Source organism: Pleurodeles waltl, chromosome 6, assembly GCF_031143425.1.
Source record: "Pleurodeles waltl isolate 20211129_DDA chromosome 6, aPleWal1.hap1.20221129, whole genome shotgun sequence".
NCBI lineage: Eukaryota > Metazoa > Chordata > Amphibia > Caudata > Salamandridae > Pleurodeles > Pleurodeles waltl.
The window spans coordinates 1051459305-1051485720 of NC_090445.1; the positions used below are offsets into that span (position 1 = coordinate 1051459305).

The window sequence follows — 26416 nt, forward strand, 5'->3', positions numbered from 1 at the left end:
AAACATTCAAAAATATCTTGAAGTAAATTCAACACTTGAAATTTGTAAACCAAAACATAAAATATCCAAAACACTTTTAGAATTGTTTTCCCTACATGAAGTAATACATAGATCCCTATAGTTTAAACATGCCAGGTGTTTAGAATGTGTTGTCTACCAAGTCTGCCTTTAATAAACACAACACATTTTAATCTTTACTTTTTACGGGTCCTCATTTTTTGATATTTTCAACTAGTAATTTTAATTTTGACAAAATCCTTACCCGAGTGTTTAACTTGCTCCCATTTTCTATACACAATCCTAGGATATGTTACTGTTAATTTTTGGCCAAAAATGTAGTCACACTTTAATCCATTTTTAATACATTCTGCCTTTTATTAAAATGGTAACTAATGCAATCCTAGCAAACTGACCTAAATAGGCTTGCCTTACTATTCAAATGGAAGAAACAACTTTTGCTTCACTACTACTATTAGAATTTGAACCATCCAGAGAAAATGCTCTTCAGCCACTACAAATATGTACAAAATGGGAAGCACATTATCTACTAATTACTTTCCTTATGTAATATTCCCCAGTTTTTAGGACCAGTTCATTAACACTCTTTCTGGTGATAGGGAGTAGTGGTACACAGGCTATTATTTAGAAAACATGATGTGCAAAGGGAAATAGGATACCACTTGAAGTCACAAACTAATCCTAGTTTTGTCAATGGATGTCATGATGTTCGTGCTGGTCAGCATGATTTAATTACCCCAAGCATGACAGGTCTAAGATCAGCTGTGAATCTGTTCTACATGTGTGAAGATACCAAAATTGATACTCATGGTAGTGTGGAAGGAATGGCTTCAGTCTTATGTATCCTTATAAGAATTTTTCCATTCAGAAACATTATGGCCTTCTTTAAAACATGAGTCTTAATGCCGATGGGGCGATTTCAAGGTCAATGGTACCTACAGACCTGGTAAGTGTCATACAGGACCTTCACTTCCAGCAAACACACTTCTCTGGTGAAACTCTGTGTCAGAATTATATTTACTGGGGGACTCCGGCTCAGTACTGCTCATACTCCCAGTAATTCCTACTTTCTTAGACTCTCAGGGTAACTGCCCTTGAGGTAGCAGTAACTACAGTTTTGGTAACACCAGTTTGGAGAAATATCAGCCCATTTCTAGGGTGACTTGTAATGAGGGCTTAAGACTTATTATACAAGAGGCTGACCAACAGAGAGGGCAGCTAAGTATGTAGGTTAATAATTACACTAGTGTTGTTGAACAGTAGCAAGTTAATATCTAAAGTAATAAATATAAATTGAAATCAAAAATGTAAGGAAGAGTTAAGTATCCATTTCATGTCCTGCATACGTTCACAAATTTTTTTTCCCGACTTACAAGCAGTGTGTATGCATTCATGGAATTTCATATTTGCCCCTTGATAACAGGACACTTTCCTTCAAATATTCACACTGGAGCTTACATACCACACATTTTGTCAATCAACTGGAAAGCATATTTTTCCTGTTGGTAACATTGTTCATGAATCTGTATATTGTCCCTTTTTCTACTGCAGAACAACATAGAACATACCTGTGGTTCCAGTATGCCACTTTCAAGTCTTCATAGTATGGAATGTCGATATCGTCAATCTCCCATGTGCATTGATCATAAGGTAGGTCTTTCCACTTTATCAAGTAATGGACATCCCCCTTTTTATCGAAGCTGGAGGAAATAAATAAAATACAAAAAATAATTATTTAATTTCAGAACATAAAACATGTTTTAGGTCTAAAGGCTACTTTTAATTGTAAGTCAGTGCTGCTATTTACATGTCTGCACACACACTTTAGGGTTGTTAATTAAGCATGAAAGCTGACTTCTGTTGCAACAATATGACTGTCCCCATTATTTCAGCTAGGCGTAATCAGGAGAATGAGGCCAATTCTGACTTGATATCTCATACTGTTAGTATCCTTCATATGCCCTTTACAGCTGTCAACTTACATGCCTCACTTGACTCCTTGTTGCAAAGTACCATGCTTAAAACATATGTATATTTGAAATCATGGTAGGCAGAAATCAATATACTTTAATGAGTTGTGTTTTTATATACTAGTTATTGTTTCTGTAGGTGAGGCAATTATTTGATTGCATCTTGCAAAAGAGGATAGCTATTTTTACTTTTCAGATTTGAAGCTTCTAAAGACTATTTTTTCTCAGATACCATGGAAGGTAGACATGACTATGGGGGTCATTCTGACCCCGGCGGGCGGCAGGAGCCGCCCGCCTGGAGGGAACCGCCGAATAACCGCACCGCGGTCAAAAGACCGCAGCGGCCATTCTGCCTTTCCTGCTGGGCCGGCGGGCGACCGCCAGAAGGCCGCCCGTCGGCCCAGCGGGAAAACCCCCCTCAACAATGAAGCCGGCTCCGAATGGAGCCACTGCACCCGTCGCAATTTTCAGTGCAAAGCAGACACTGAAAATCATTATGGATGATGAAAATCATCATGTTAGGGGGCCCCACGACACCCGTTCCCGCCATCCTGTTCCTGGCGGTAAAAACCGCCAGGAACAGGATGGCGGGAAGGGGGTCGGAATCCCCATGGCGGCGCTGAGAGCAGCGCCGCCATGGAGGATTCGCTGGGCCAGGGGTAAACCGGCGGGAAACCGCCGGTTGCCCTTTTCTGACTGCGGCTTTACCGCCGTGGTCAGAATGGCCCAGGAAGCACCGCCAGCCTGTTGGCGGTGCTTCCGCGGTCCCCAGCCGCCAGGGTCGGAATGACCCCCTATGTATATATACAGTTGGATAAATATTTTAATGTTTTCCATGTTCTTTAGCAGAGCTAGCAAAGTATTTCTATTGTTAAAAGGGAAATGAAAAACAATAGTCCTGCATAGAAGGAACATTAGTGATTGTTTGAGTCAAGGCCTATGAATTCTAGCATTTTATAGTTTTTTGGTACATGTCGGTAATACCTAACACTATGATTGTGCAGATTGAAAAAAGAAAACTACTGGATTTATTCTGATGTACAATTGCACATTTTCTTTACTCTTTTTACGTGAATACAGGAATTTATTTTCCTGTACCCTATAAATAAGTGTGTTCTTGGTGCTCATTGTCAAAACAATGCATTCTTTATAGCTGCTTGATGCAGGCTTAAGTTTAGAAATGCAAAAGTACTGGGAAAGGCATTGTTAATGTTTTGATTTACCCAAACATTACAACTTTAGAGGTAATAACCAGATGGGAAATCACACATAGGAACTCCCATTTTCCCACCACAACCAAGTTATGAAAATGTGGCCAAGGGGAAGTTTTTCCAAATTAGCCATTTCCATCAGTGCCTGTAAAAATCCAAAGATTATAATTCTCAAAGTCATTGTTTGCCATACTCAGATTTAGATGTAAGTTCCTGGTCATGTAAGTTTCATTTAATTTCTCAAAAAGATTGAGAATTGGTACCTTCAGGTTATTGTTTTAATCCCCAATAAAGTTTTGGCAGTATTCATACAAACAATGAGTTGAGATTTTAGGGTAAGTATTTTTAACAACATTTTCAAAGACTTATTTGGCATTCAGAACCTGATTTTGAATACAAGCAAGTGGCAATTTGGTTTTTCTTTAATAGACTTTTCAGGTTTTTTAATGCCCACGAAATGTAAATGCAATTGTTTTCAGATTCATTAAAATATATAGAGACTATGCAAATGTTATTTAGTGAACAAATTAAAGTTTTGGAATGTTACTAAATGTGAGCAGAAAGCAAGGCAATGAATAATTTACCAAGTGCTCCATAACTTCCCGGGCAGCCTAAGTAATCATATTGTCTGAAGAAAAGCAGCTATTGATTTGAAATGACGCTGCTCAATCCTCTTCAGTAAACCACTCAAGCATGTCAATATGAGTCACAGAGTGTCCATTCTCTTGATGAATTATTTGCCCCAGAACATTCACAACAGCAAGAAATGGGCCAGTATATATATATAAAATCAAGGGTCTTAGGTCGGAGGTTTGGTCTTGTGGTTGTTGCTCTGGTCTAAGTATCACAAGTCTTATGTATTTTATATGTGAATTAAGGGCCTGATTTAATGTTTGGCAGATGTCTTTCAGGGAGAAGGAGGATATAACGTTGCGACCCTGATGGACTACAACAGGCCAAATTTAAAGTTGTCCGCCAGCCCAGTGATGATCATAGTTCATTGAAAGGAGCTGCCGTTCCTTTCAATGTACTAAACGTTTAGTGAACAGCTGCCATCAGTTTTGATAGACACTCATCAAACCTTTCATTTTTTCTTTTTTCAAAAACAACATTCCCAAAAATGAAACTAATCTCCCAGGGTCTGTGGTCATTATATTTTTTTCCTTTCACTCACTGCCTTGTTTTTTCTGGTGGTGATGGACAGGAAAAAATACATTACACCATCCACCCTAAATAGAGCAGATGGTGTAATCTCATTCCTCTGAGGTGCCCCACTCCTTCGGTCCACTGGAGGAAGTATTCCTTCAACGTAGTGAAAAAGGACTCCATCAACAGGATACTCATGGTCTGCCCAGCTCTAAATGAAGCGTGCAGACCGAGGATTTGGCATGCAGTATACTTCAATGTATCTTTCAATGGAGTATCCAGTCTACCAAACTCTAAATGGCAGATTTTCTAACATTTTTCACTGAGTTTGCATTACGAAATTGATGCAAACCAGCACAAAAAGTTATTTGGAATTTACTTTACAGTGCAAAACCTGTTTTGTGTTGGAAAGGTGCCTGAAAGTAACACATTCCATTGCTTTGTGTCACTTTGTGTAAGGGGTCCATTCCATGGGTAGTACATAGGCCATGCATCCACCCATGGGTTTTGATGCAAAACCCTAATTAGTAACAATAGTAAACAGGGTTTTGTGCCAAAAAATACCATAATTTGGGATTGGTATTCACTTGGACTTTGCTTGAAGGGTGCACTGTTCCACACACATGCAAAGTGACAAAGGTTTTAAAGTGTGTCTAGGTGCATTATTTTGCACAGGAAGGGTACTCTTCTACTACAAAACCTAAATTAGGCTTGTCCCGGACATCTTTGCTCCATGATTCAAAGATGTGTGTATGTGTGTATGTGTGCGGGCTAGGCTGCTTGAGTGTACACTAGAAAGATCAGGACAGTCCTATATTTTAGTAGATATGGGGCCAGATGTACAAAAAAAGCAATTTGCGACTTGCAAATTGCGAGTCCCTGCGACTCGCAATTTGCAAGTCGCAAATTGCTATGCAGTACGGTGTCTGAGACACCGACTGCAACTCGCAATGGGGTCGCAATGACCCACCTCATGAATATTCATGAGGTGGGTCGCAAATTGCGGCCCCATTGCGAGTATAGGCACTCGCTAACATGGAGGCCTGCTGACGTCAGCAGGCCTCCATGTTAGCGACCTGCCTTTTAAATAAAGCATTTTTTTTTTTTTTGAAGTGCAGCCCGTTTTCCTCACAGGAAAACGAGCTGCATTTCAAAAAAATCCAAAACCTTTAGTTTCGGATTTTTCAGGGCAGGGAGTGGTCCCTTGGACCACTCCCTGCCCTGAAAAATTAATATGGGGTCCAGTCACAAAGGGGAAGGGGTCCCATGGGGACCCCTTCCCGTTTGCGAGTGGGTTACCATCCACTTCAAGTGGATGGTAACTGCGACTCCATTTGCGACCGCGTATGCGGTTGCAAATGGAGTTGCATACCACTCCGACTCGCAAATAGGAAGGGAACACCCCTTCCTATTTGCGAGTCGCAAATGCATATTGCGAGTCGGTAACGACTCGCAATATGCATTTGTGCATTGCAAACCCACGTTTGCGAGTCGCAAACGGCGAGTTTCGCCGTTTGCGACTCGCAAAAGGGTTGCTACATCTGGCCCATGGTGCTTTCCTGCTCTTCGTCTCCCTCTCATGAAACACAGCACAGTAACTTTGGTTGCACTGCTTAGCTGTCTGTGCTTTTATCAATTCTACCCCTAAATCAGGCCATCAGTGCTCTTGATAAGTTTGTAAGGGATTCTGAGGCTGTCCATGAACAGTGCTAGTGTGGGCCCAATTAACTAACTCTAGGGGTTAAAAGGCAGATGTCTATTACTGTATGTGGAGTACTATATTTGGAGTAGATTTCTGACTGGGAAATGACTCAAAGTCAACTAGTGCTTCTGGAAATCTACACTAGTCACAGCTTTCCAGGACGGTTACAATACATGAAATTGACAGATGCAGAACTTCCACTAAGGGGAAAATTTTGCTTGAGTAAGTTATGTGAAAAGGTGCGTTAGCGCATATAACCTTTTTTTCTCCATAGGGAAAATATGTTTTTGTTTTCCTATGATGAAACCTCTTACCCAACACTCACATTAAAAAGGGATATTCCCTTTCATTCCACAACCTGAAAACTTCATACTGCTTTTGACGTGAGTAAACGTGAAATAATTTTCAAGCTGGGAAGATACTTGTGAATTGATTATGAATACTCACAAACCTATGGATTTGTAAAGGTTATCAGCACTTTGCAATGTCCCACCAAATCACAGAAAGCCCACCACTCTGCCCTACCTCTAAACCTGCAAAGACATCTATTTATCCACATTGGTGGGTTTTCCACATTCATAAGCTCACAATGCAAGTGAAAGATTCTGCATTGTTTTGGAACTGGGATATGGACTTTACACTTATTAAATACTGTTTATGGACTCCTACACAGAATCTTGGGGCACAAAAATGTTGGTAACTTTGAGAGTACCATTCTCATTTAACAGCTATTATATTATTGGTCTCTCTGACCAGTCTACATTGATGTTTGAAGTATATACAACCAAGAATTAAAATATTGATTTGTTTTTTGTTGACTAACATTATTTAGTAAAAAGGCTTCCAGGACACTAAATTACCTCTGTCTCATCCTTTAGTCTATGGTTGGCTCTCCCCACAGAAAGGAAAACCTTTAAATAGATGAGGTCACATTTTGATTGTTGCCAGTATGTTGGCAAGCTGGAACAGTTACTTCAGGGCACAAGTCCTAAAAAACAAAGTGGTGGGACTAACCAAGTTAGGTAGTATGCAAGTGACATCATGGTGCATGACATCACAGCCTGCGACATCACGGTGCATGCCATCACAGGTGGCATCACAGAAAGTCACATCAAAACCAATGAGTTCACGAAGTGACATCACAAGAAGTGACATCAGATCTTAAGACCTCAAACATATGTTTAGCAGGTCTATCATGAGTACATTTAAGCACAGGGCGGTGGCCAGCAGTGCATGGAGTGGGACGACTCCCTGAGTACTCTGGCGACTCAATCCATCTGACTACAATCTGCACCTCATTTATAGCCTCAGCAAATAGCTAACAGTTGATCTCCCACATGCCAGAAAGCCTTCTGTGGCCCAGATGAGCGGGCTGACTCGCACTTTGGACCTGTGGTGCCGCCCGAGCTTACGGCAGTGAGCAAAGCAATATGGTGGCCACCATCTGAGGCAGTGACTGGATCAAGCAGGGGTGGGCCCCCCGGCATACGGAGAGCAGGGGCCCAGAGGGTTCCCTTCCCGGATGTCACTAGGGGGCAAGGCAACCTTCACTGGGGGCCACTCAACGAGAAACAGAGACAGGCGGCCAATGGGAGAGAAGGGAGCACCGGACGTCGGGCCCGAGTGGCCTGCAGAGGAGCAATCTGTGAGAGAGGCAGGCCCCATGGGACTGGCTGCATCAGGTAGCACTGACAGGGGAGACCCTTCCTTCCCCCAAAAAGATTACCAGTGTCTGTGCCTCCCTGGGACCCCAGGCTCACTGGAAACAGTTGCCCTGAGATTTGCCCCCCACCATCCTCTGTGAAGATAGAAGGAACCCCAACTGGTGGCGAGCTCATGAGCCATGGTTGGTGGTTGGGAGCCCACTTCGGATACCCTGAAGTGGCCTGCTGCAATGCAAGATATGGGAGAAGTGAAGCAGGCCCTGCAGGGCCACTGAAAACTTGTTGAGGCTCCCAGGGCTGGCCTTCCATCCTCATGGACTTACCACCGATGACTTCACTGGGGCCCCCCACCTATTGAGTGATGATTGCCATCGAGCCTGCTCCCCCACCCTATCTTCTAGGTATATCTTTAAACTGGATGATTTTGAAGATTGGGGCTCCCTTTCTGCTCTTTGGGGAGACTGGGGTATTTCATTAGGCGCTGGGCCTGCAAAACACGATTGGTGACTGCCATGAACACACTGGCGCGACCCACTTGGTCTCAGGAAGCACGTTGGACCATTAAATCTTGAGAGTGGCCCGAAGAAAGCCCCTTCCCCTTTTCGATGAACCACCTGTGACCGCTCTGGAAGCCCCATACCTATTCAGCATCGACAGCCTCCAAGTCTGGCCCCACAATCCACCTCCTGAGAAGAGATGCACTGGCCAGCGGCTGACCCGTGGGCCGCAATCAGTGGTAGGGAGCCTGACACTGACAACTTAACGGCTCAGGAGAGTTTGGGGGGCCTGGCTGGCGGCGAGGAAGATAGGGAATAAAAAAGTATACAGGGACTGCACCACTGGCTCTGACCATCGTGACTGAGGGTCTCCCTGGCTGGTGAATATCCTCCTTCTACCGCCTGGGCTCTGCTCTGACTGTCCAGCTGGCCCAACTGAAACACCAGCCTACGGACTCCTAGAATTCACACAATTTGCTGCCGCCTCCCACTCAGGGCGCCCACAAACCTGCAGTTATGGGTGGACAAACTGGTGGATGCCCCCTCCTAGGTGATGGGATGCTCCTGCGTCCTTTGCTGACGCTGGAGCGCCTCTCTACTTCTTCTCCTAGAGAAGTGTGGATTGACACACAACACTACCGGCTGCAAACTGCCTCCAGTTTTATTATCTCCCATGGGTAAACACACCCGCAAAAAAGACCTGACTGTGAGGTAGTTGGTGTGCCTGGAGGATACAGACGTTCAGCCAGAGGGCGGCGACTACACTAGCCATGGAACACCTACCCTGCAAGACATCCTGCAAGCCATCACCATCTCGTGCGAGGCCCGTAAAACGAGAATTTACAACCCCGGCATGGACTTCAGCCTACTGTGGTATGATCAGGGGTGATTAGCAGAGAGAGTAACATCACAGAAAGAGACATTGTGGAAGTAAATTCCACACTACATATGGTAACTGGACTATTGCTAAACGGCTAAAACATCTGGAAGCAAGAGCGGAAGACGCAGAAGAACAGAGCACGCTGTAACAATATCCAGGTGGTTGGGCTCCCTGAGAGGGCCGAGGGGGCAGATATGGTAGCATTTCTGGAGTGATGGCTCCAAACAAAAGTGGCTCTTGAAGGGCTAGCTTCTTTTTTCACCCTCGAACGTGCCCACAGAGTACCCATGAGGCCACCACCCCCTGGTACCCCTCTGCACTCCATAGTGGCACAACTACTTTATTATAAGGACCGGGATCACATCATAAAACAAGCGAGACAACGGGGAACAATAGCTGTTGATAATAACACAGTGATGATTTTTCCCGACTTCTCCCGGGAGGTCCAACGACAACGGGCCTCATTATTGGAGGTGAAAAAGAAGCTATGGGAAATGGGAATTTTATACACAATGCAATATCCTGCCTGGTTACGAGTGATTACTCCTGATGGTGCTAAATTCTTCCACTTCCTGGCAGACTTTTGGTCATGGATCGACCAACATCCAAGAGTGGGACCCAGTGAAGAGCTTCAGACGAGACCAGGGAGGCGTAAACCGCACCACCAACTGAGCAACGGCCTAAACTCCCCAAATGCTCCCTCATCTTAGGAGAAGCATAAGGAGAGGCTAAGAGTTGTCAAAGCAGTAGCATCGCTGATCAGCTCTGGACAATCTTTCCCACTGTGGGTGCCAGACGAGAAGAGATCAGATTCAGATCACAACTCCTCCATTTTGGAAACATCCAGCAGTGTTCCATCAGTGCTGAGCCCCTGAACTGTGGATGACCTGATCTAACATATTTAGTCAATACAATAGTCTGGGGGATAACAGGAACTATTATGCATACCGCAATACTATTCTGTTCAATGCATGCTGATTAAGTTACAGGGATCGAAGTTGATGGTGTGGGGCGACTTAACTGCCTTTTCTAGTTGGGTGGATACTTGGTTGTCTAGACCTAGGAACTGGCTATACAATACCCCCCCAGGACTCATCCAGAATGATTAAGTTGCAATAATGGTTTGAATTGGAAAGGATCCATTTCCTTGCCTGGAGTTGGGGTGTTGGGAACTGTTACGCTTACTGGTTGTATTGTCCATAATATGGGATTTTCTGAGTTGGAAACAACGACTAGCATTAGTATACAGATACATCCATGCAGCTCCTGGAATAAAGAGGACCTTACCACAAGGCAGTCCACATCCAGACATCAAAGCAATGTGGCAGCCAAGGCATCCTATAATTTAATCTCCTGGAATTTAAGGGGTACACACACAATATGCAAGAGGTATAAAGTGTTCTCCTAATTGGCACGGCAGGGAATACATATTGCTCTTCTTCAAGAGACACACCTAATGGGCAAGGAAGGAGCGACACTCTAACTCCGATGGAGAGGGCAAATGTTCTATACCACGTTCTTTGCCTTTGCCAGGGGAGTTTTGATTTGGGTTAAAGCAGGAATCCCATTCCAGCACATCAGCCCGGTGATCGACCCAGAGGGCAGTTATGTTGCCCTTTGTGGCAGGCTTAATGGAAAAGACAACACCTTAGTAACCGTTCACGGTCCAAACATAGATCAACCCTAATTTCATGCCTCCATAAATACATAACTGTCACTGTTCCTGACCTAACATGTTGTCATGGGGGGGGGGGGCTTCAATTGTGTAGTTGACCCTGCGCTTGATTGATCTCCTCCCCCACTTAGGAATCCCCTATACACCGCTCTGCCAGAGCTTTCAAGGCATGGCAAAAAAACTGGAGCCTTAAAGGATTTGAGGTAGGGATTTTTCCTTCTTCTCCTCCTTACATGACTTGCATGTACGGCTTGACACCTTTCTATGCACAGAAAGACATGCACCTCATGGTCCATAACTTAGAAAACCCCACCCACCCCATATCTGATCACAACCCAGCTCTCTTGAACCTGAGATGGAATACACCATTCCCAAAGATTCCTACTTGGCTACTTAAACCTGAATCCTTAGAGGATCCACAATTCCTAGAAGGCATTCAAAAGTGCATCCGAGGCTATTTTGCTATGAAAACTGGAACTGCCTCCTGCCCACTAGTAGAATGGGATGCATTTAAGTTGGTAATTCACGGCCATTGTCTGGCAGAAGCATTGGGTGTCCACAGGATGTTGCTCTGTGAACTCGCAGATTCCAAACAAACACTTAAGGAAGCCGATCTATACCGCTTGTAGCACCCAGAATCCCAACAAACCTTACTCGAAGCTAAAGAATGAGTTCCAATACATGCTGAAAGGTTTCGCTCATATGATTATAGAGTTTATGCGGAGAGATCACACACAGAGTGCAACCATGCCAGTCGTGTACTAGCATGGCTAACTAACCCCACCTAGAGGGGTTCACCCATTGTAGAGCACACCTTTGGCATTGGAACACTGCTTTACTCCCAATCCGAAATAAAAAACTGTTTTGCACACTATTACCAAGACTTATACACTAGCAAAAGCTGACGTGATTCTCCGGGTCTCCACGACTTCCTCTCACAGACAGATCTTCCCTGTTTGTCAGATAAGGAAGCCGAGGAATGGACATCACCCTGCCCGAAGTATTACAAGCGATTAAAGAGCTGGCGAGAGGCAAAGTTCCGGGCTCTGATGGTCTAACGGTGGAATTCTACGCCACCTATACGAAAGAACTGGCACTTGGATTAGCCAACCTTTACAAAACAGCAAAAAGAGTTGAGGAGGTTTTCACTAACCACCAAAAAGGCTTTGGTTGTGCTGCTTCTTAAACCAGGGAAGACAGCAGCGGATTTCAGAGCGTATCAATGGCTAGCCATGTTAAATATAGACTATAAACTCCTGAGTGAAATAGTAAAATAGTAGCTGCAAGATTACTTCTGCTCAAGACCAAACTAATTCATCTGGATCAAGCTGGCTTCATTCTGAGGCGGAACACAGTGATCAACGTGCAACGGTTGCTAATGCTACTTGAGGCAATATCCTACTACAAGGAGACCACTGCGATATAGGCAGTAGACATTGAGAAAGCCTTTGATAGTCCTAAATGGGACTATTTATATGCCGTCATGCTCCACATGGGACTGAGTCATTTGTCGACTGGACCCGCCTCCTATACACTGATCCGGTTGCTAGGGTCCTCACAGAACGATTGAGCTCAGATAGCTATGCAATTGAAAGGGGCACATGCCAGGGGTGTCCGCTGACACCCTTGCTGTTTGTGATAGCCATGGAACCCCTTGTGCACTTGGCCTGTTTGGGTGCCGCAAACAGAGGCCTCCAAGTAGGCCCCACCAATCAGAGAATTATGCTTTACGCTGATGATCTCCTACTTTTCCTTAACAATACTGAGGGAGACCTAGCGGGGACCAGAATGCTGCTGGAGACCTTTGGAAAGTACTCGGGCCTCAGGGTGAATTGGCAAAAAAAAACACCTCTTTCCATGGGGGGAAGCCCCACCCCCTGACACACAAGGCCAACTCATCTGGGAACCATGTTGCCTCTCCTACTTAGGAGTTAAGGTCTATCATAGTGACCCTGCTCTGCATGAGAGGAACCTGGGTCTTGCGACCAGGAAGCTGAAGACTCATATGGAGTCTCAGTCACAGGGCGGATAGTCATCCTCAAAATGATAATTTCACCTAGATTCTGATAGTTCTTTGTAACACGTCCACTCTGGATACCTAGGTCATTCTTGATGGAGCTCAAGTCCATTGTAACATCCTTCCTTTGGGGCACTGGACGCCGTTCTGTATCCCTTGCCACACTGCAATGCATCACTGCACAGGGAGGATTGGCAGCCCAGGACTTTGAAGCATACTACTTGGTGGCCCAACACGATGGTTTACCCAGTGAATGGCTGGTAGAAAGGCACCTGGCAGAATCTTGCCCCCCACTGTTCCGCCCCGAACAATCTTGTACGAACTCTTTTGTGGGTTAGGCCTGCCCCACCAACAGATTTCAGAAAGTTAGACATCATCTAAAAAATTTGGGCCTGCTGTCTTCGGAAAACATCCACTCTGGTTCTGTACTTCCCAGATCTCCCCCTTAAAATGCTACACTGTCTCCCCCATGGTGGGGACAACTATAGGAGTGGACACCGGCAGGGATTAACACAGTGGGAGGCCTTTACAGAGTTTTGCTCCCTTTTGACAACTTATGAGCAGATTTCAATTTACCCCCAGGGACATTTTCTGCTACATGGGACAGTGATCGTAGCTATACACCGCCACTGGAAATCAGGGGGCTTCGGATCTAAAGCGCACCAATGCTGTTTTTATATATCCTTTGTCAGCCGGCACCGTCCAAGACGTCACCTGCTTATATCGCACCTTACAAGCTGATTCCCTGTGCCCTCTAGAAGCCCTACTGACCTGTTGGGAAACCAACTTGGGAGCACCCATTTCTACTAAAGCATGGGAGACCATTTTGGAACTGGGCCCGAAAGTACCTGGAAAGGCTTGGTTTAAATTAATTAGCTTTTACATTTTACATAGGGCCTATCTCATCCCAATAGAATTAATAGACATTTTGGAGTAACTGACTCACCATGTCGCAGATGCAGAGTGTTGGAGGCCAACTTTTTCCATATGTTGTGGGGATGTTTATTGGAAGGGAATTGTAAAGAAATGGCTCCCTGTTGCAGTTACCCCCCCACTTTTTGCCTGATACTGATGCTGACTTGACTGAGAAGTGTGCTGGGACCCTGCTAACCAGGCCCCAGCACCAGTGTTCCTTCACCTAAAATGTACCATTGTATCCACAATTGGCACACCCTGGCATTCAGATAAGTCCCTTGTAACTGGTACTTCTAGTACCAAGGGCCCTGATGCCAAGAAAGGTCTCTAAGGGCTGCAGCATGTCTTATGCCACCCTAGAGACCCCTCACTCAGCACAGACACACTGCTTACAAGCCTGTGTGTGCTAGTGAGAACAAAATGAGTAAGTCGACATGGCACTCCCCTCAGGGTGCCATGCCAGCCTCTCACTGCCTATGCAGTATAGGTAAGACACCCCTCTAGCAGGCCTTCCAGCCCTAAGGCAGGGTGCACTATACCATAGGTGAGGGTACCAGTGCATGAGCATGGTACCCCTACAGTGTCTAAACAAAACCTTAGACATTGTAAGTGCAGGGTAGCCAGAAGAGTATATGGTCTGGGAGCCTGTCAAACACGAACTCCACAGCACCATAATGGCTACACTGAAAACTGGGAAGTTTGGTATCAAACTTCTCAGCACAATAAATGCACACTGATGCCAGTGTACATTTTATTGTAAAATACACCCCAGAGGGCACCTTAGAGGTGCCCCCTGAAACTTAACCGACTACCTGTGTAGGCTGACTAGTTTTAGCAGCCTGCCACAAACCGAGACATGTTGCTGGCCCCATGGGGAGAGTGCCTTTGTCACTCTGAGGCCAGTAACAAAGCCTGCACTGGGTGGAGATGCTAACACCTCCCCCAGGCAGGAATTGTCACACCTGGCGGTGAGCCTCAAGGGTTCACCTCCTTTGTGCCAACCCAGCAGGACACTCCAGCTAGTGGAGTTGCCCGCCCCCTCCGGCCAGACCCCACTTTTGGCGGCAAGGCCGGAGAAAATAATGAGAAAAACAAGGAGGAGTCACTGGCCAGTCAGGACAGCCCCTAAGGTGTCCTGAGCTGAGGTGACTCTGACTTTTAGAAATCCTCCATCTTGCAGATGGAGGATTCCCCCAATAGGGTTAGGATTGTGACCCCCTCCCCTTGGGAGGAGGCACAAAGAGGGTGTACCCACCCTCAGGGCTAGTAGCCATTGGCTACTAACCCCCCAGACCTAAACACGCCCTTAAATTTAGTATTTAAGGGCTACCCTGAACCCTAGAAGATTAGATTCCTGCAACTACAAGAAGAAGGACTGCCTAGCTGAAAACCCCTGCAGAGGAAGACCAGAAGACGACAACTGCCTTGGCTCCAGAAACTCACCGGCCTGTCTCCTGCCTTCCAAAGATCCTGCTCCAGCGACGCCTTCCAAAGGGACCAGCGACCTCGACATCCTCTGAGGACTGCCCCTGCTTCGAAAAGACAAGAAACTCCCGAGGACAGCGGACCTGCTCCAAGAAAAGCTGCAACTTTGTTTCCAGCAGCTTTAAAGAACCCTGCAAGCTCCCCGCAAGAAGCGTGAGACTTGCCACACTGCACCCGGCGACCCCGACTCGGCTGGTGGCGATCCAACACCTCAGGAGGGACCCCAGGACTACTCTAAGACTGTGAGTACAAAAACCTGTCCCCCCTGAGCCCCCACAGCGCCGCCTGCAGAGGGAATCCCGAGGCTTCCCCTGACCGCGACTCTTTGAATCCCAAGTCCCGACACCTGGGAGAGACCCTGCACCCGCAGCCCCCAGGACCTGAAGGACCGGACTTTCACTGGAGAAGTGACCCCCAGGAGTCCCTCTCCCTTGCCCAAGTGGAGGTTTCCCCGAGGAACCCCCCCCTTGCCTGCCTGCAGCGCTGAAGAGATCCCGAGATCTCTCATAGACTAACATTGCGAACCCGACGCCTGTTCCTACACTGCACCCGGCCGCCCCCGCGCTGCTGAGGGTGAAATTTCTGTGTGGGCTTGTGTCCCCCCCGGTGCCCTACAAAACCCCCCTGGTCTGCCCTCCGAAGACGCGGGTACTTACCTGCAAGCAGACCGGAACCGGGGCACCCCCTTCTCTCCATTCTAGCCTATGTGTTTTGGGCACCACTTTGAACTCTGCACCTGACCGGCCCTGAGCTGCTGGTGTGGTGACTTTGGGGTTGCTCTGAACCCCCAACGGTGGGCTACCTTGGACCAAGAACTGAACCCTGTAAGTGTCGTACTTACCTGGTAAAACTAACAAAAACTTACCTCCCCCAGGAACTGTGAAAATTGCACTGTGTCCACTTTTAAAACAGCTATTTGTGAATAACTTGAAAAGTATACATGCAATTTTGATGATTTGAAGTTCCTAAAGTACTTACCTGCAATACCTTTCGAATGAGATATTACATGTAGAATTTGAACCTGTGGTTCTTAAAATAAACTAAGAAAAGATATTTTTCTATATAAAAACCTATTGGCTGGATTTGTCTCTGAGTGTGTGTACCTCATTTATTGTCTATGTGTATGTACAACAAATGCTTAACACTACTCCTTGGATAAGCCTACTGCTCGACCACACTACCACAAAATAGAGCATTAGTATTATCTATTTTTACCACTATTTTACCTCTAAGGGGAACCCTTGGACTCTGTGCATGCTATTCCTTACTTTGAAATAGCACATACAGAGCCAACTTCCTACAGGAATTACCAGTACTCTGGTTGATGTAACGGGCAGAGAAGTCCCCCTATCCCCCGGCTAGTGTTTATTACATGGTTCCCCCATACATCTAAAGCGAAAGTGACCAGCAAATTTCAAGATGTAAGCCTGATATTAGCCAAATGAGAGCTTACCTGACATTGGAAGTACCGGCTGAACCCCTGATTGACAACCAGGTGCTTGGGTCTGGAAAAATGGGCAGATTACAAAGGGACACTCCTTCTGAGAGAGGCGTGGTGCGGGGTAGGTACCCTAAATATTGCCTGCACCTGAAGAGCAATAGTAGACTTCCTGAAAAACCCTGCTTCCTCCTCGCAAAGGACCTCCCAGTTTCCTCCCTCCCAGAGGGCCATCTCCATAACCCCTCACCACTTCACCTTCGTCTGTCATAGCACTTCCCTACTCATAACACTACAGTCACCTCCACTGATCGTCATCTAAGCCAAGATGTCAACTTACTACACACACTGGGAACCGAATGACCTGACGTACCAAACAACACTCTAGGGATCACAATTTCCAACTCAGGAATAGTTGAGGGGGTGGGAGTTGTTTTGACAAGACTGAGAATTACAAGCTTCTGCTTCAATACTATAACATTACCATATATAATGAAACAATACAGTCTTGTTGAGACTAATCTGTTTGTTATCAAAACCAATAAAATTTATTTACAAAAAAGCACATTAAGCACATTATGAGATTTAACAAATGAGATTTTGCTTTGGGGTGTGCGAAAAAAGCGACAACACTGATGCAATCTAAGCCTCAACTTATACATTTATTTTCTACAAACTCCAGCGCAAAGGAATTGGCAACAAAGAGAAATGTGGCAGTAAAAATGTTCTGCTCAATTGGTTGCAAGTTCTGCATTTTACAATATCTTATGGAGTTAAGGGTCCTGCTGCAGAGATCTTTGTGTGCCCAGTAAATATCAGGGAATAATAACAATGGTCAGATAACTCTGAAGGTTAAACATTTGCTGGAGAGAGCTGTGTTTTGTCTAGTCAAAGTAACAAAGAGAGTTAACGTAGCTCCTGCTACACAAATCATGTAACATGCAGATGATTTTTATTTAATGTAGACAGGTAAGTGGGTTACTGCTTTTAACACAGAGATCATTTTGTTTCTTGCAGTCCATACACTGTAATCCTTTTCAAAGACCATAGTGAGCTATGAAGATGTACCTTGTAACCCTCACTTATATAACATATTTATCTGATTTATTGTCAACCTATGTTTCTGTGTAATAACGTAAAGTGCTCTGACACCCTGCATTAGGATGAGTAGCACCATAAAAGAAATTATCGGGATGAAAATTGTTATTTGTCTAAATACTGGGACAGACAAACACACATGATATTCTTACAGTGAAGGCATATCTTTAAAATACATGGCATTAACAAAAACACAACCATGCTTGTCTTGGTACTTGTTAAGTAATAAAAAACTGTGTGCCTTTGTATCCCCTCTATTACATTTACATTTAGGTGTGAAGCTCCATATAACTCCAAGGCAGGATAGTCGAATGAAAGAAGGCCTGATGTCTCCTTAACTTTGGCCTTTTGAACCAAGCTGGAATTTAAAATAACAAAGACCCCCTCGCTGCCTGCATGTTGCTGCTCGGAATGAAAGCAGACAATGTGCAGGCATTGCTGAATGAGTCCCTGTGTCTGAAACTTACAGCAAGACAAGTTCAGCATATTTTAGTGGGGCCCAATTTCTTGGCAGGGTGGATGGCATTCACCCTGTAAAAATAGTAGGTGGATGCGCTCTACCCACATGCACCAGCGACTTTTGCCCTGAGTAGCCTGGCACCACCATGGTGTCAGCAGTGTTGTATCAGTGGCAAGGCAGCCAGTTTGTGTGACTGGAGGCTGTGTTGCTGCTTTGAGACAGAAGGCCTTTTCACAGGGATATGTTTTGGGCCTGGCATATAAATGGTGGCTGGAATTTGATTAATTGGAGCAGCGAGTAGCCTGCACTCTCCTCTCTAATGCCACGTGTTTGCTCACTAAGATTCAACAGCACTTACAGGAGGAATGGACAGGACATGCTGTAGTTAGCAGCAAGACATAGGCCATATTATCAGGAACGGACAGAGTTATATGGAAGTGGAAAAAAAATCAAGTAGCGCTGTCCATTGAAGTTTCTGGTAATTTACTAGAATGGTGCCATGTTCTACCTTGTTTAACCTTGTCAAACAACATGTCCACTTCACCTGAGTATTGTTCTCATTCTGACCCTGTTTAAAAATCCCTAGAATGAGTTAGGCCTGATATATTAAACCATTGTGGAGTTTAAAATATTGACTCAAACAAACACTGGGTTTGCTACCACAAAATAGTGTTGAGCCATGTAGTAAGCTGACTTGGATAAGCACTGCTGACTTGCAATCAATAGGAATCGCACTAAGAAGGAAGCATGAAAGGGGATCCCTTCTTACCTGTGATTCAGAAAAGAATTTATCAAAGCATTGTGACTGCAATTGTAGTTGTGGACATTGAAAAATTACTCACACCTCTGAAGGAGTGGTAACTGATTCACAAAAGCGAAACTGTTCCCAGGGGGACAAACTTCCCATTTGGAAATCATGTTGGGCAGCCTTGGTGGGAGTCACAGTGGTCCAAGGGATAAATGCATGCTCCTTTCATATGTTCCCAAATAGGAAACATTTTAATTGACATGTGCTGCTTTTCACAAATTGTTACTCATTTGGGAAAGTCAATGCAAGGATGGTGGTCTGCCGTTCCTTCCAAGTCACCATTCATGAATTCAGAATCATACTCAGTGTATTGTAAATTGTAACCTGCCTAATTAGTGCTCGCTAGGTAGGTCATTTGGTGAGCCCCACTTTATAAACAGTTTGCGATACAGACTTTTAGGCATAGGTGGCTTCGGAAAACGCATACCCACTTGCAAACAACTTGGTGGTCAAATTGCACATCCCTGTTTGAGACTGAATGTTAGTACATTGTGCCCTTAGTATTCAAAGTACTGCTTAAACAAAGCACTTGTTGTGAGGAGGACAGAAACAGTATGGGAAGAAGTAAGGAAGGAATCACCTGCTTCTGGTGGATTTTTGCCATGTTGCTGCATCTCAAACATGATGATGGCACACAGGTGATATTAGCATTGTGGACTAAAAGGTGGGAGTTTCTATATTTGCATGACTCTAGGTCATCAAGTCACCCTTCGAGGTTTGAAGGACCACTGTCAGACCTGGCCCTCTTTGCAGGGTCATTCCAAAATGTTTTGCCTTCACTCGTCCTGTTTTCTGAAATAGTTTATGTTGGCATTAGGACTATATGCACTTTAACTCTGCTAACCAGTGCTAAAATGCATGTGTTCTCATCTTTAATCATGGTAAAATTGTCTTACATCTGGTTGGCACAGTTAATTTGCTTGTAAGTCCCTAGTAAACTGGTACTACTTGTTCCCAGGGCCTGTAAATTAAATGCTTTTAGTAGGCCTGCATCACTCATTGTGCCACTCCTTAAAGTAGCACTTTAAAACCATGTCTCAGGCCTTCCAGTGCCACCTGTAGTACAGTTTTAAACTGTCAGTTCGCCCTGGTAAAATAAACTTTTTGCCAGGCCTAAGCCTTCCTTTTTAATACACATAAATCACCCCTAAGGTAGGCCCTAAAGGCCCATCGGTCAGGGTGCATTATATTTAGAAAGCAGGACAGGTGGGTTTATGTTTTACATGTCCTGGTAGTGCAAATCTCCTAAATGTGTTTGTGAATACTTTAAGGCCTGTCTGTCCCACTGGAAAACAGTAGATTATTGTATTACATTTAATAAGTGCTAATGTTTGCTTGGGAGCAAATAGGAATATCATATTTGGACTAAAATGAATTGGAATTTATATATTCTCTTTAATGGTAAAGTCAAATTTTAGATTACAATTTTGAGAATGCCACTTTTAGAAAGCTAGCATTTTCCTGCCTAAAAGCTTGTAATGCCTTCTAGGAGTTTTCAGCTGCATTTGCCACTTCAAGCAGACTTTATCGTCAGATTGTCACCTATTTGTATAACATTTGCATGAGCTTTAATAATATAAATTTTAGCTTTTTCTAAGGTCTTCTATGATACTGATACATTTTAAAAATATCCATGCAATCTATGCTTTGTGATCCTCCTAAAATTGAAAATGGAGTTTATTCTTAAGAATCAATACAGAACATGCTAAAAGGAATAAAAACATTAAGATGATTGTCTGAATAACTTACTACATGAAGAGTGGTGAGAAAGTAGTCTTATAACTTCTAAACCTATACTCATAGCTGAAATATCAATATATTTGTATTAATACTATGGAATGCATTATCAAATATACAGCCCCTTCACTTTTACTTTCTGGACTATAGTACATTTTACAATGTCTTTTCTGAACAGTCATAGAAGCTAAGATAGTTTTCATCACTCAAAAGAGTCGTAGGAATCCACACCTCCTTACAGGATTTATGACCTATATCACAAAATGTGCTGCCTTGAAATCCGCAGTGGCAACATTTTCATTGGTGTGCCAGAAGAAGAGTGGGTCAGTGCATGATATCCCAGTGACCCAATGAACCTACTAAGAAGAAGGCCTTAGATGTAATCATTGTGATAGCGGATCACATTTAGCGTCCAGTAACTTTTGCCCTGCAGCCAAACAGAAATGCTCGGCATGTGGGGTAATTGGCCATTTTGCTAAGGTTTATAAGAAAAAGAAAGGGTTCAAGGTGAAGGTTATAGGTGATAGAAGCTCTAGTGATGAAGATAGGAAAATTAGGAAAGTCATGCATTATGATTCTGAAAATCTTGTTCAGGACTTTGAGTCTAAGGAGCTATTCATTTTAATCATTAATGACAAACTTAGGAAGTGACAAAAATAATCCTTTGTGTTTAATGACTATTGGGGGTGTGATAGTACAACTGTATGTGGATTCAGGGTCCCCATATACAATTGTGAATGAAGATATATGGGAAACCAAGTTTGCCAGGAGATTAGGGGGCAAGATATTGGAACCCGATATACATCCTGAAGAGCTTTCAGGAGAAATAATCGCTATGGTAAGATAAGACTCTCAGAATTCAGGTTCAAGGACAGGGAATCCTGTGGGAAGTTGTACATTGCAAAAAAGGATCCCTCTGTGTTAGGATGGAGGGATCAGGTTGACTTGGATATCATTTTGAACCCTATAGTCCTAAACCTGTCATGATTATGAATGAAAGTGAAACCATTGGTGCAGAAATGCTAAAAAGATTGCCCAGAGTGTTCAGTGATAAAATGGTGAAGCTAAGTGATTTTGAACATCCCATTGTATTGAAAACTGATGCCTGTCCCAAGGTACATAAAGATACTACTGATACTACTGAGAGAGGAGGTGGAAAAGGAGTTGGAAAAACTGGTTAATGCTGACATTATACAACCTATTGAATACTCGGAATGGATTTCGCCAGTAGTAATAGGGAGACATGGTAACTGCTGGATCAGGTTATGTATTGTCCTTTGTCACTTGAATAACAAAATAGTGGTGGATAAATTCCATCTTCTGAAACTTTCAGAGTTATTAGCATTAGTCAAAGATGTCATGTGGGTCTCCACTATCGACCTCTCGGTAGCATACCACCAGATTCAATTAAGTGAAGAGAGTAAGCTGTATGTAGCCTTCATCACTCCGACAGTGTGTTTTCAATATAAAAGAATGCAGTTTGGGCTGGCATTGGCTGCTGTCATATTTCAAAGGCTCATATATTAACTGTTCAGGAAACACAAGAATGTAAGCTGATTACAGGAGGACATTCTGATTTTTGTTAAAGAGGGACAGGATTACGATAAAACACTGGTGGGTGTTTTTGTTATTCTAGAAGAGAAGGGATTAACTGTTGAGTTTTCTAAATGCAAATTCACAGTCCAGTCAGTGAACTATCTAGGCTATGGAAAAATTGTATTTAGCATTTAGTAATCACTCCAAGGAAATCCATATATTATCTTCTCTAGGAAGTCAGTGAGGTGGATAAATTTCAATAATTTTCAATAGTTCATTGGTGGAGTTCATTGGTGGAGATCCAGACGACTCGGAGACTCAGCCCGAGGACTTTCTTGACAGTTAGGACTTATCATGGTCCGCTGAATTGTCACTACTATATGCAACCATGAACTATTGAAAATTATTGAAATCTATCCATCTCACTGACAACCTAGATAAGCTAATATATGGATTTCCTTGGAGTGATTATTAAGTGCTAAGTACAGTTGTTCCAATAATTGAACGAGCAACATTACGGATGGGTGCACCATACTACTTTTTCATGCCTTGAGAAAGTCACAATAGTGACGAAACACGTGTTGGCTTTCGATGAGCAAATGAACATGAAGGACTGTTTCAAAACGAATGAAATTGCAGGTTCACAATAAAGAAGAATTTAACTTTCAAGAAGGACTGGTTCGGAATTTAATGATTTCGAAAAAATATCTAAAACTACATGTATTGTGATCGTTTATTGAGTGCTGTGGTTACATTTTTTCACTTGTATATTCATATTAGTTCTACTGCTCGGACATTTATTTTAATGCATATGCTGTATCATAAGAGGGAAGTAGTGTTGTGTTTGGCAAAGGTGTTATTCTGTGTTATATTTTATTAGGTGTCTTGTTGCTGTCAAGTCTATTGTTGTAGTAGCATTTCTTGGATTCTGCTACTCTTGGTGTTCCAGATTTCTACGTGGAAGTGGAACCTTAGGCAAGGCAGGTCGCAGACTTCTCCACTCTGTACATTTGATGTTTCAACCTACAATACATCTTTTATACTATACAACGTGTGGATGTAAACTTTACAGCCCCCATAATTTTTCATTACGCCAGTGACTATATTGTGTGATAACATGTAGCCTTGATTATGAAGCTCAAATGAACACCAAGGCCCATATTTATACTTTTTTTGCGCCACATTTGCCTAATTTTTTGACGCAAACTTACAAAATGTAGTTGTATTTAGTAGGTTTGCGCCACTTTTGCATCAAAAAGTGACACAAATGCGGCGCAAAAAAAGTATAAATATGGGCCCAAGTTCTGAGTCTGTGGGCTTCGTGGTAACTAAGCCCTTACAAGCCACAGCGCCACATAGTCAAGGGACGTGCGCTACTTTGGAAATATTATTAATATCTCTACTAGATCCTATTACATATTCCCCACTCTTGCATCTCAAGCCATTTCTTCAATTGCCCTGAAAATATTGCTTATTTCTCAGCACCAGCATATAGGGGTCACGAGTACTCAAGCAGCACTTTGCTATGGAAACGATTGTGACAGAGATTTATTAGAATGCATAACCAAATGATTCAGAGGACACCTCACCGTCAAATACATCATTTCCTCAATTGCTCTGGCGTCCAATGCATATTAATCATGACTTTTACACTAAGGCAGTGGGTAGAGGGGCTCAGTTTTTGAGGACTGTAAAAAGCACACGTTTAAAAAACACATTATAAACTTGCACGTGCTTATTAAAAACATCGCCTGCGACACCATCATACATGCATATATAGAGTCTCCTCGTGGCATCTTCCATCCATCTAGCCTACTGCACTCTGTAAAATAGGAATATTTGAGAAACCGGAGCTCAGGTGACAAGTTTTTTTGTGGTTACAGTTATTAATTGCGTAAATAAGCATACGTCCCGGAAACTACACCCATAAGGAACATTTTACATATTCCTTTCAGTGAACAAAACTCATCTTTTGAACACAAAAAAGACAGGTGACCAATTTTCCATCTGCATGCTTTTTTAATCTCACACTTGCTCCCCAGGGCTTGTAATGCTCCTGGAAAGCTGGAAATAATTAAGTGTTTCCTGGAGCATGCAGCAAATCTAGTCGGCTCCGCAGGACAGGTAATCCATTGCGCTTTTATTACATCGCGGCGATCCAAGTAAAAATGCATAGGGTAGTACATTGCAATTCTAACGAAATAAAAAAAACAACCACATACTATACACCTCAGAGAACGCCACTTATGGAAACTGGCTGATTGTTTCAATTAACTAAAGAGAGTGTCCCACCTCTTCACTATCAGTTGAAATACTACATGATAGGAGTAGAGAATCAGGAGATTAATGGTTGGTCAATGTTGAACTCAGTCACACATATTTACATTAATGCCTCGTAATTTTGTTTTTACCTTGTTCTGGTTTGTAAATTGTATGTTTTTAAAAGACTGCAGATTAATGACTAACATTTGTGTCCTCGGAACGATTGTGTAATGAACCATAAGTGAAAATGACGATATTAAATGACATTGAATATAAACTAAAGGGAAGATTGCGAGGATCGCGCTGAAAGGAAACTGAATTACCAAAACCTGGACCACTGATTTCGGCTGGTTTATTACTCTCTAAAACTGTTCAATTCTGAGTTCCGGGGCCTGAAATCGGGACTAACATTTACTACTAGAATTACTGACCCTTTTTTTCGCAATGTGGGCTGATTTCCTCCCAGGAGTTCTTGCTTTTAACAGCTGGAATTGCTCTGTAGAAACAAATGAGGAGGCCCATGTGCACATTGTCAGATTACATCGAAATTTCGCCTCCCTCCCTGCAAATTGTCTCCTAATACGTTATTTTTACTAACCAAAAATTTTAATAAACCAATTTTATTAAGCAGAACTAAACATTACAGGTAAATAGTTTGCACCAACTTTTTTATAAGCTGGCAGATGAGCTTTTAAGAGACAAACTGTTATGTGAATCTTATGTCTATAGTTTCTGTATTTTAAATTGTTAATGGGTACATTACATTAATACATTACTTTCACTATAGAGGCTTTAATGTAAAGTTTTGTTTCTTTGAGTTGATTCATTTTTTCTATCTTCTGGAAACAATTTAAGAAAGCTTGATTGTAATTTTCTTTCTAGATCAACTCAATATTATTTTGATGCTTTGTCGCAGGGACCCCTAGAAGGAGTGGGGCCCATAGGCCAGTGCCTACTTTGCCTATTTGGTAATCCAGCACTGCCAGTGCACATCCCCCCCTTTATTTGTGACTGACCAAATGGTATCCCCTTTAGGGATATTTCTCCTCTCAACTCAACATTAGCCCATAAATGGCACTGGAATTGTTTCCATGGTAGCCATACACATTCAAATTCAAATGTTCAAAGTTTTACTAATACACATTACATATATATAACGTCCATGTATCCTTTGTTTTTTGTGTGAATATATATATATATATATATATATATATATATATATATATAAACACAACCTTATTTTTTAATAAGGCAACCGGCACTCCGTGAATGTGCAGATCTAAGGTTTAATACAAACAAACAGGAACGCGTTTCGGCGTCTCCGCCTTTCTCAACCTATATATTCACACAAAAACAAAGGTTACATGGGCGTTATAGTGAGTTTCAGATTTTACGCACACAAAACCAAAGAAATTCAGCAGTTATAGTTATACTTATGTTAAGAAACTATAACTTACAAGCTGACTAACCTGGTCCTTGTATCCGAACTGTGCTTCATTGCGGCTGATTCTGAAAACTTATCCTTGTCTTGCTCTAGCACGACCAGTTGCCTGTGGTTGGCGGATTGTGCTGTTTATTGATATTTGTATTTTAAGTTTAAAAAATGTATATCTCCGGTTCCCCTTATTGGATTTTTGTCATTTTGGTGACATTTTGTTCATTGTTGTTTGATATTTTCTATTTGTATAAATTGGAGTGGGATTTTTGTATTATTTTGTGTTTTCAACTTTTTATAGCTGCTTTTGTACATCTAAATGCTTTACACATACTCTTAACATAAGCCTGTCTGCTCTGTGGCATAGCTACCATGGGTTGATTCAGGTTAATACAACCACTACTGGACCTAACAAGAATTATTACCTGTGGTGGACTACTATCCACCTCAACTAATAATCCA

General features: G+C 43.1%; 1 protein-coding gene across 4 annotated transcripts in view; it reads right to left on the bottom strand.

Annotated features, from left to right (window-relative positions):
* Positions 1-26416, bottom strand: part of CHD5 (chromodomain helicase DNA binding protein 5) — a 981350-nt gene that overhangs the window by 533329 nt on the left and 421605 nt on the right. For all 4 annotated transcript variants that reach the window (XM_069239999.1, XM_069239998.1, XM_069239997.1 and 1 more), the window contains exon 12: positions 1587-1718. In XM_069239999.1, coding sequence (XP_069096100.1) covers positions 1587-1718 — 132 coding nt within the window. The remainder of the gene's footprint in view (positions 1-1586; positions 1719-26416) is intronic.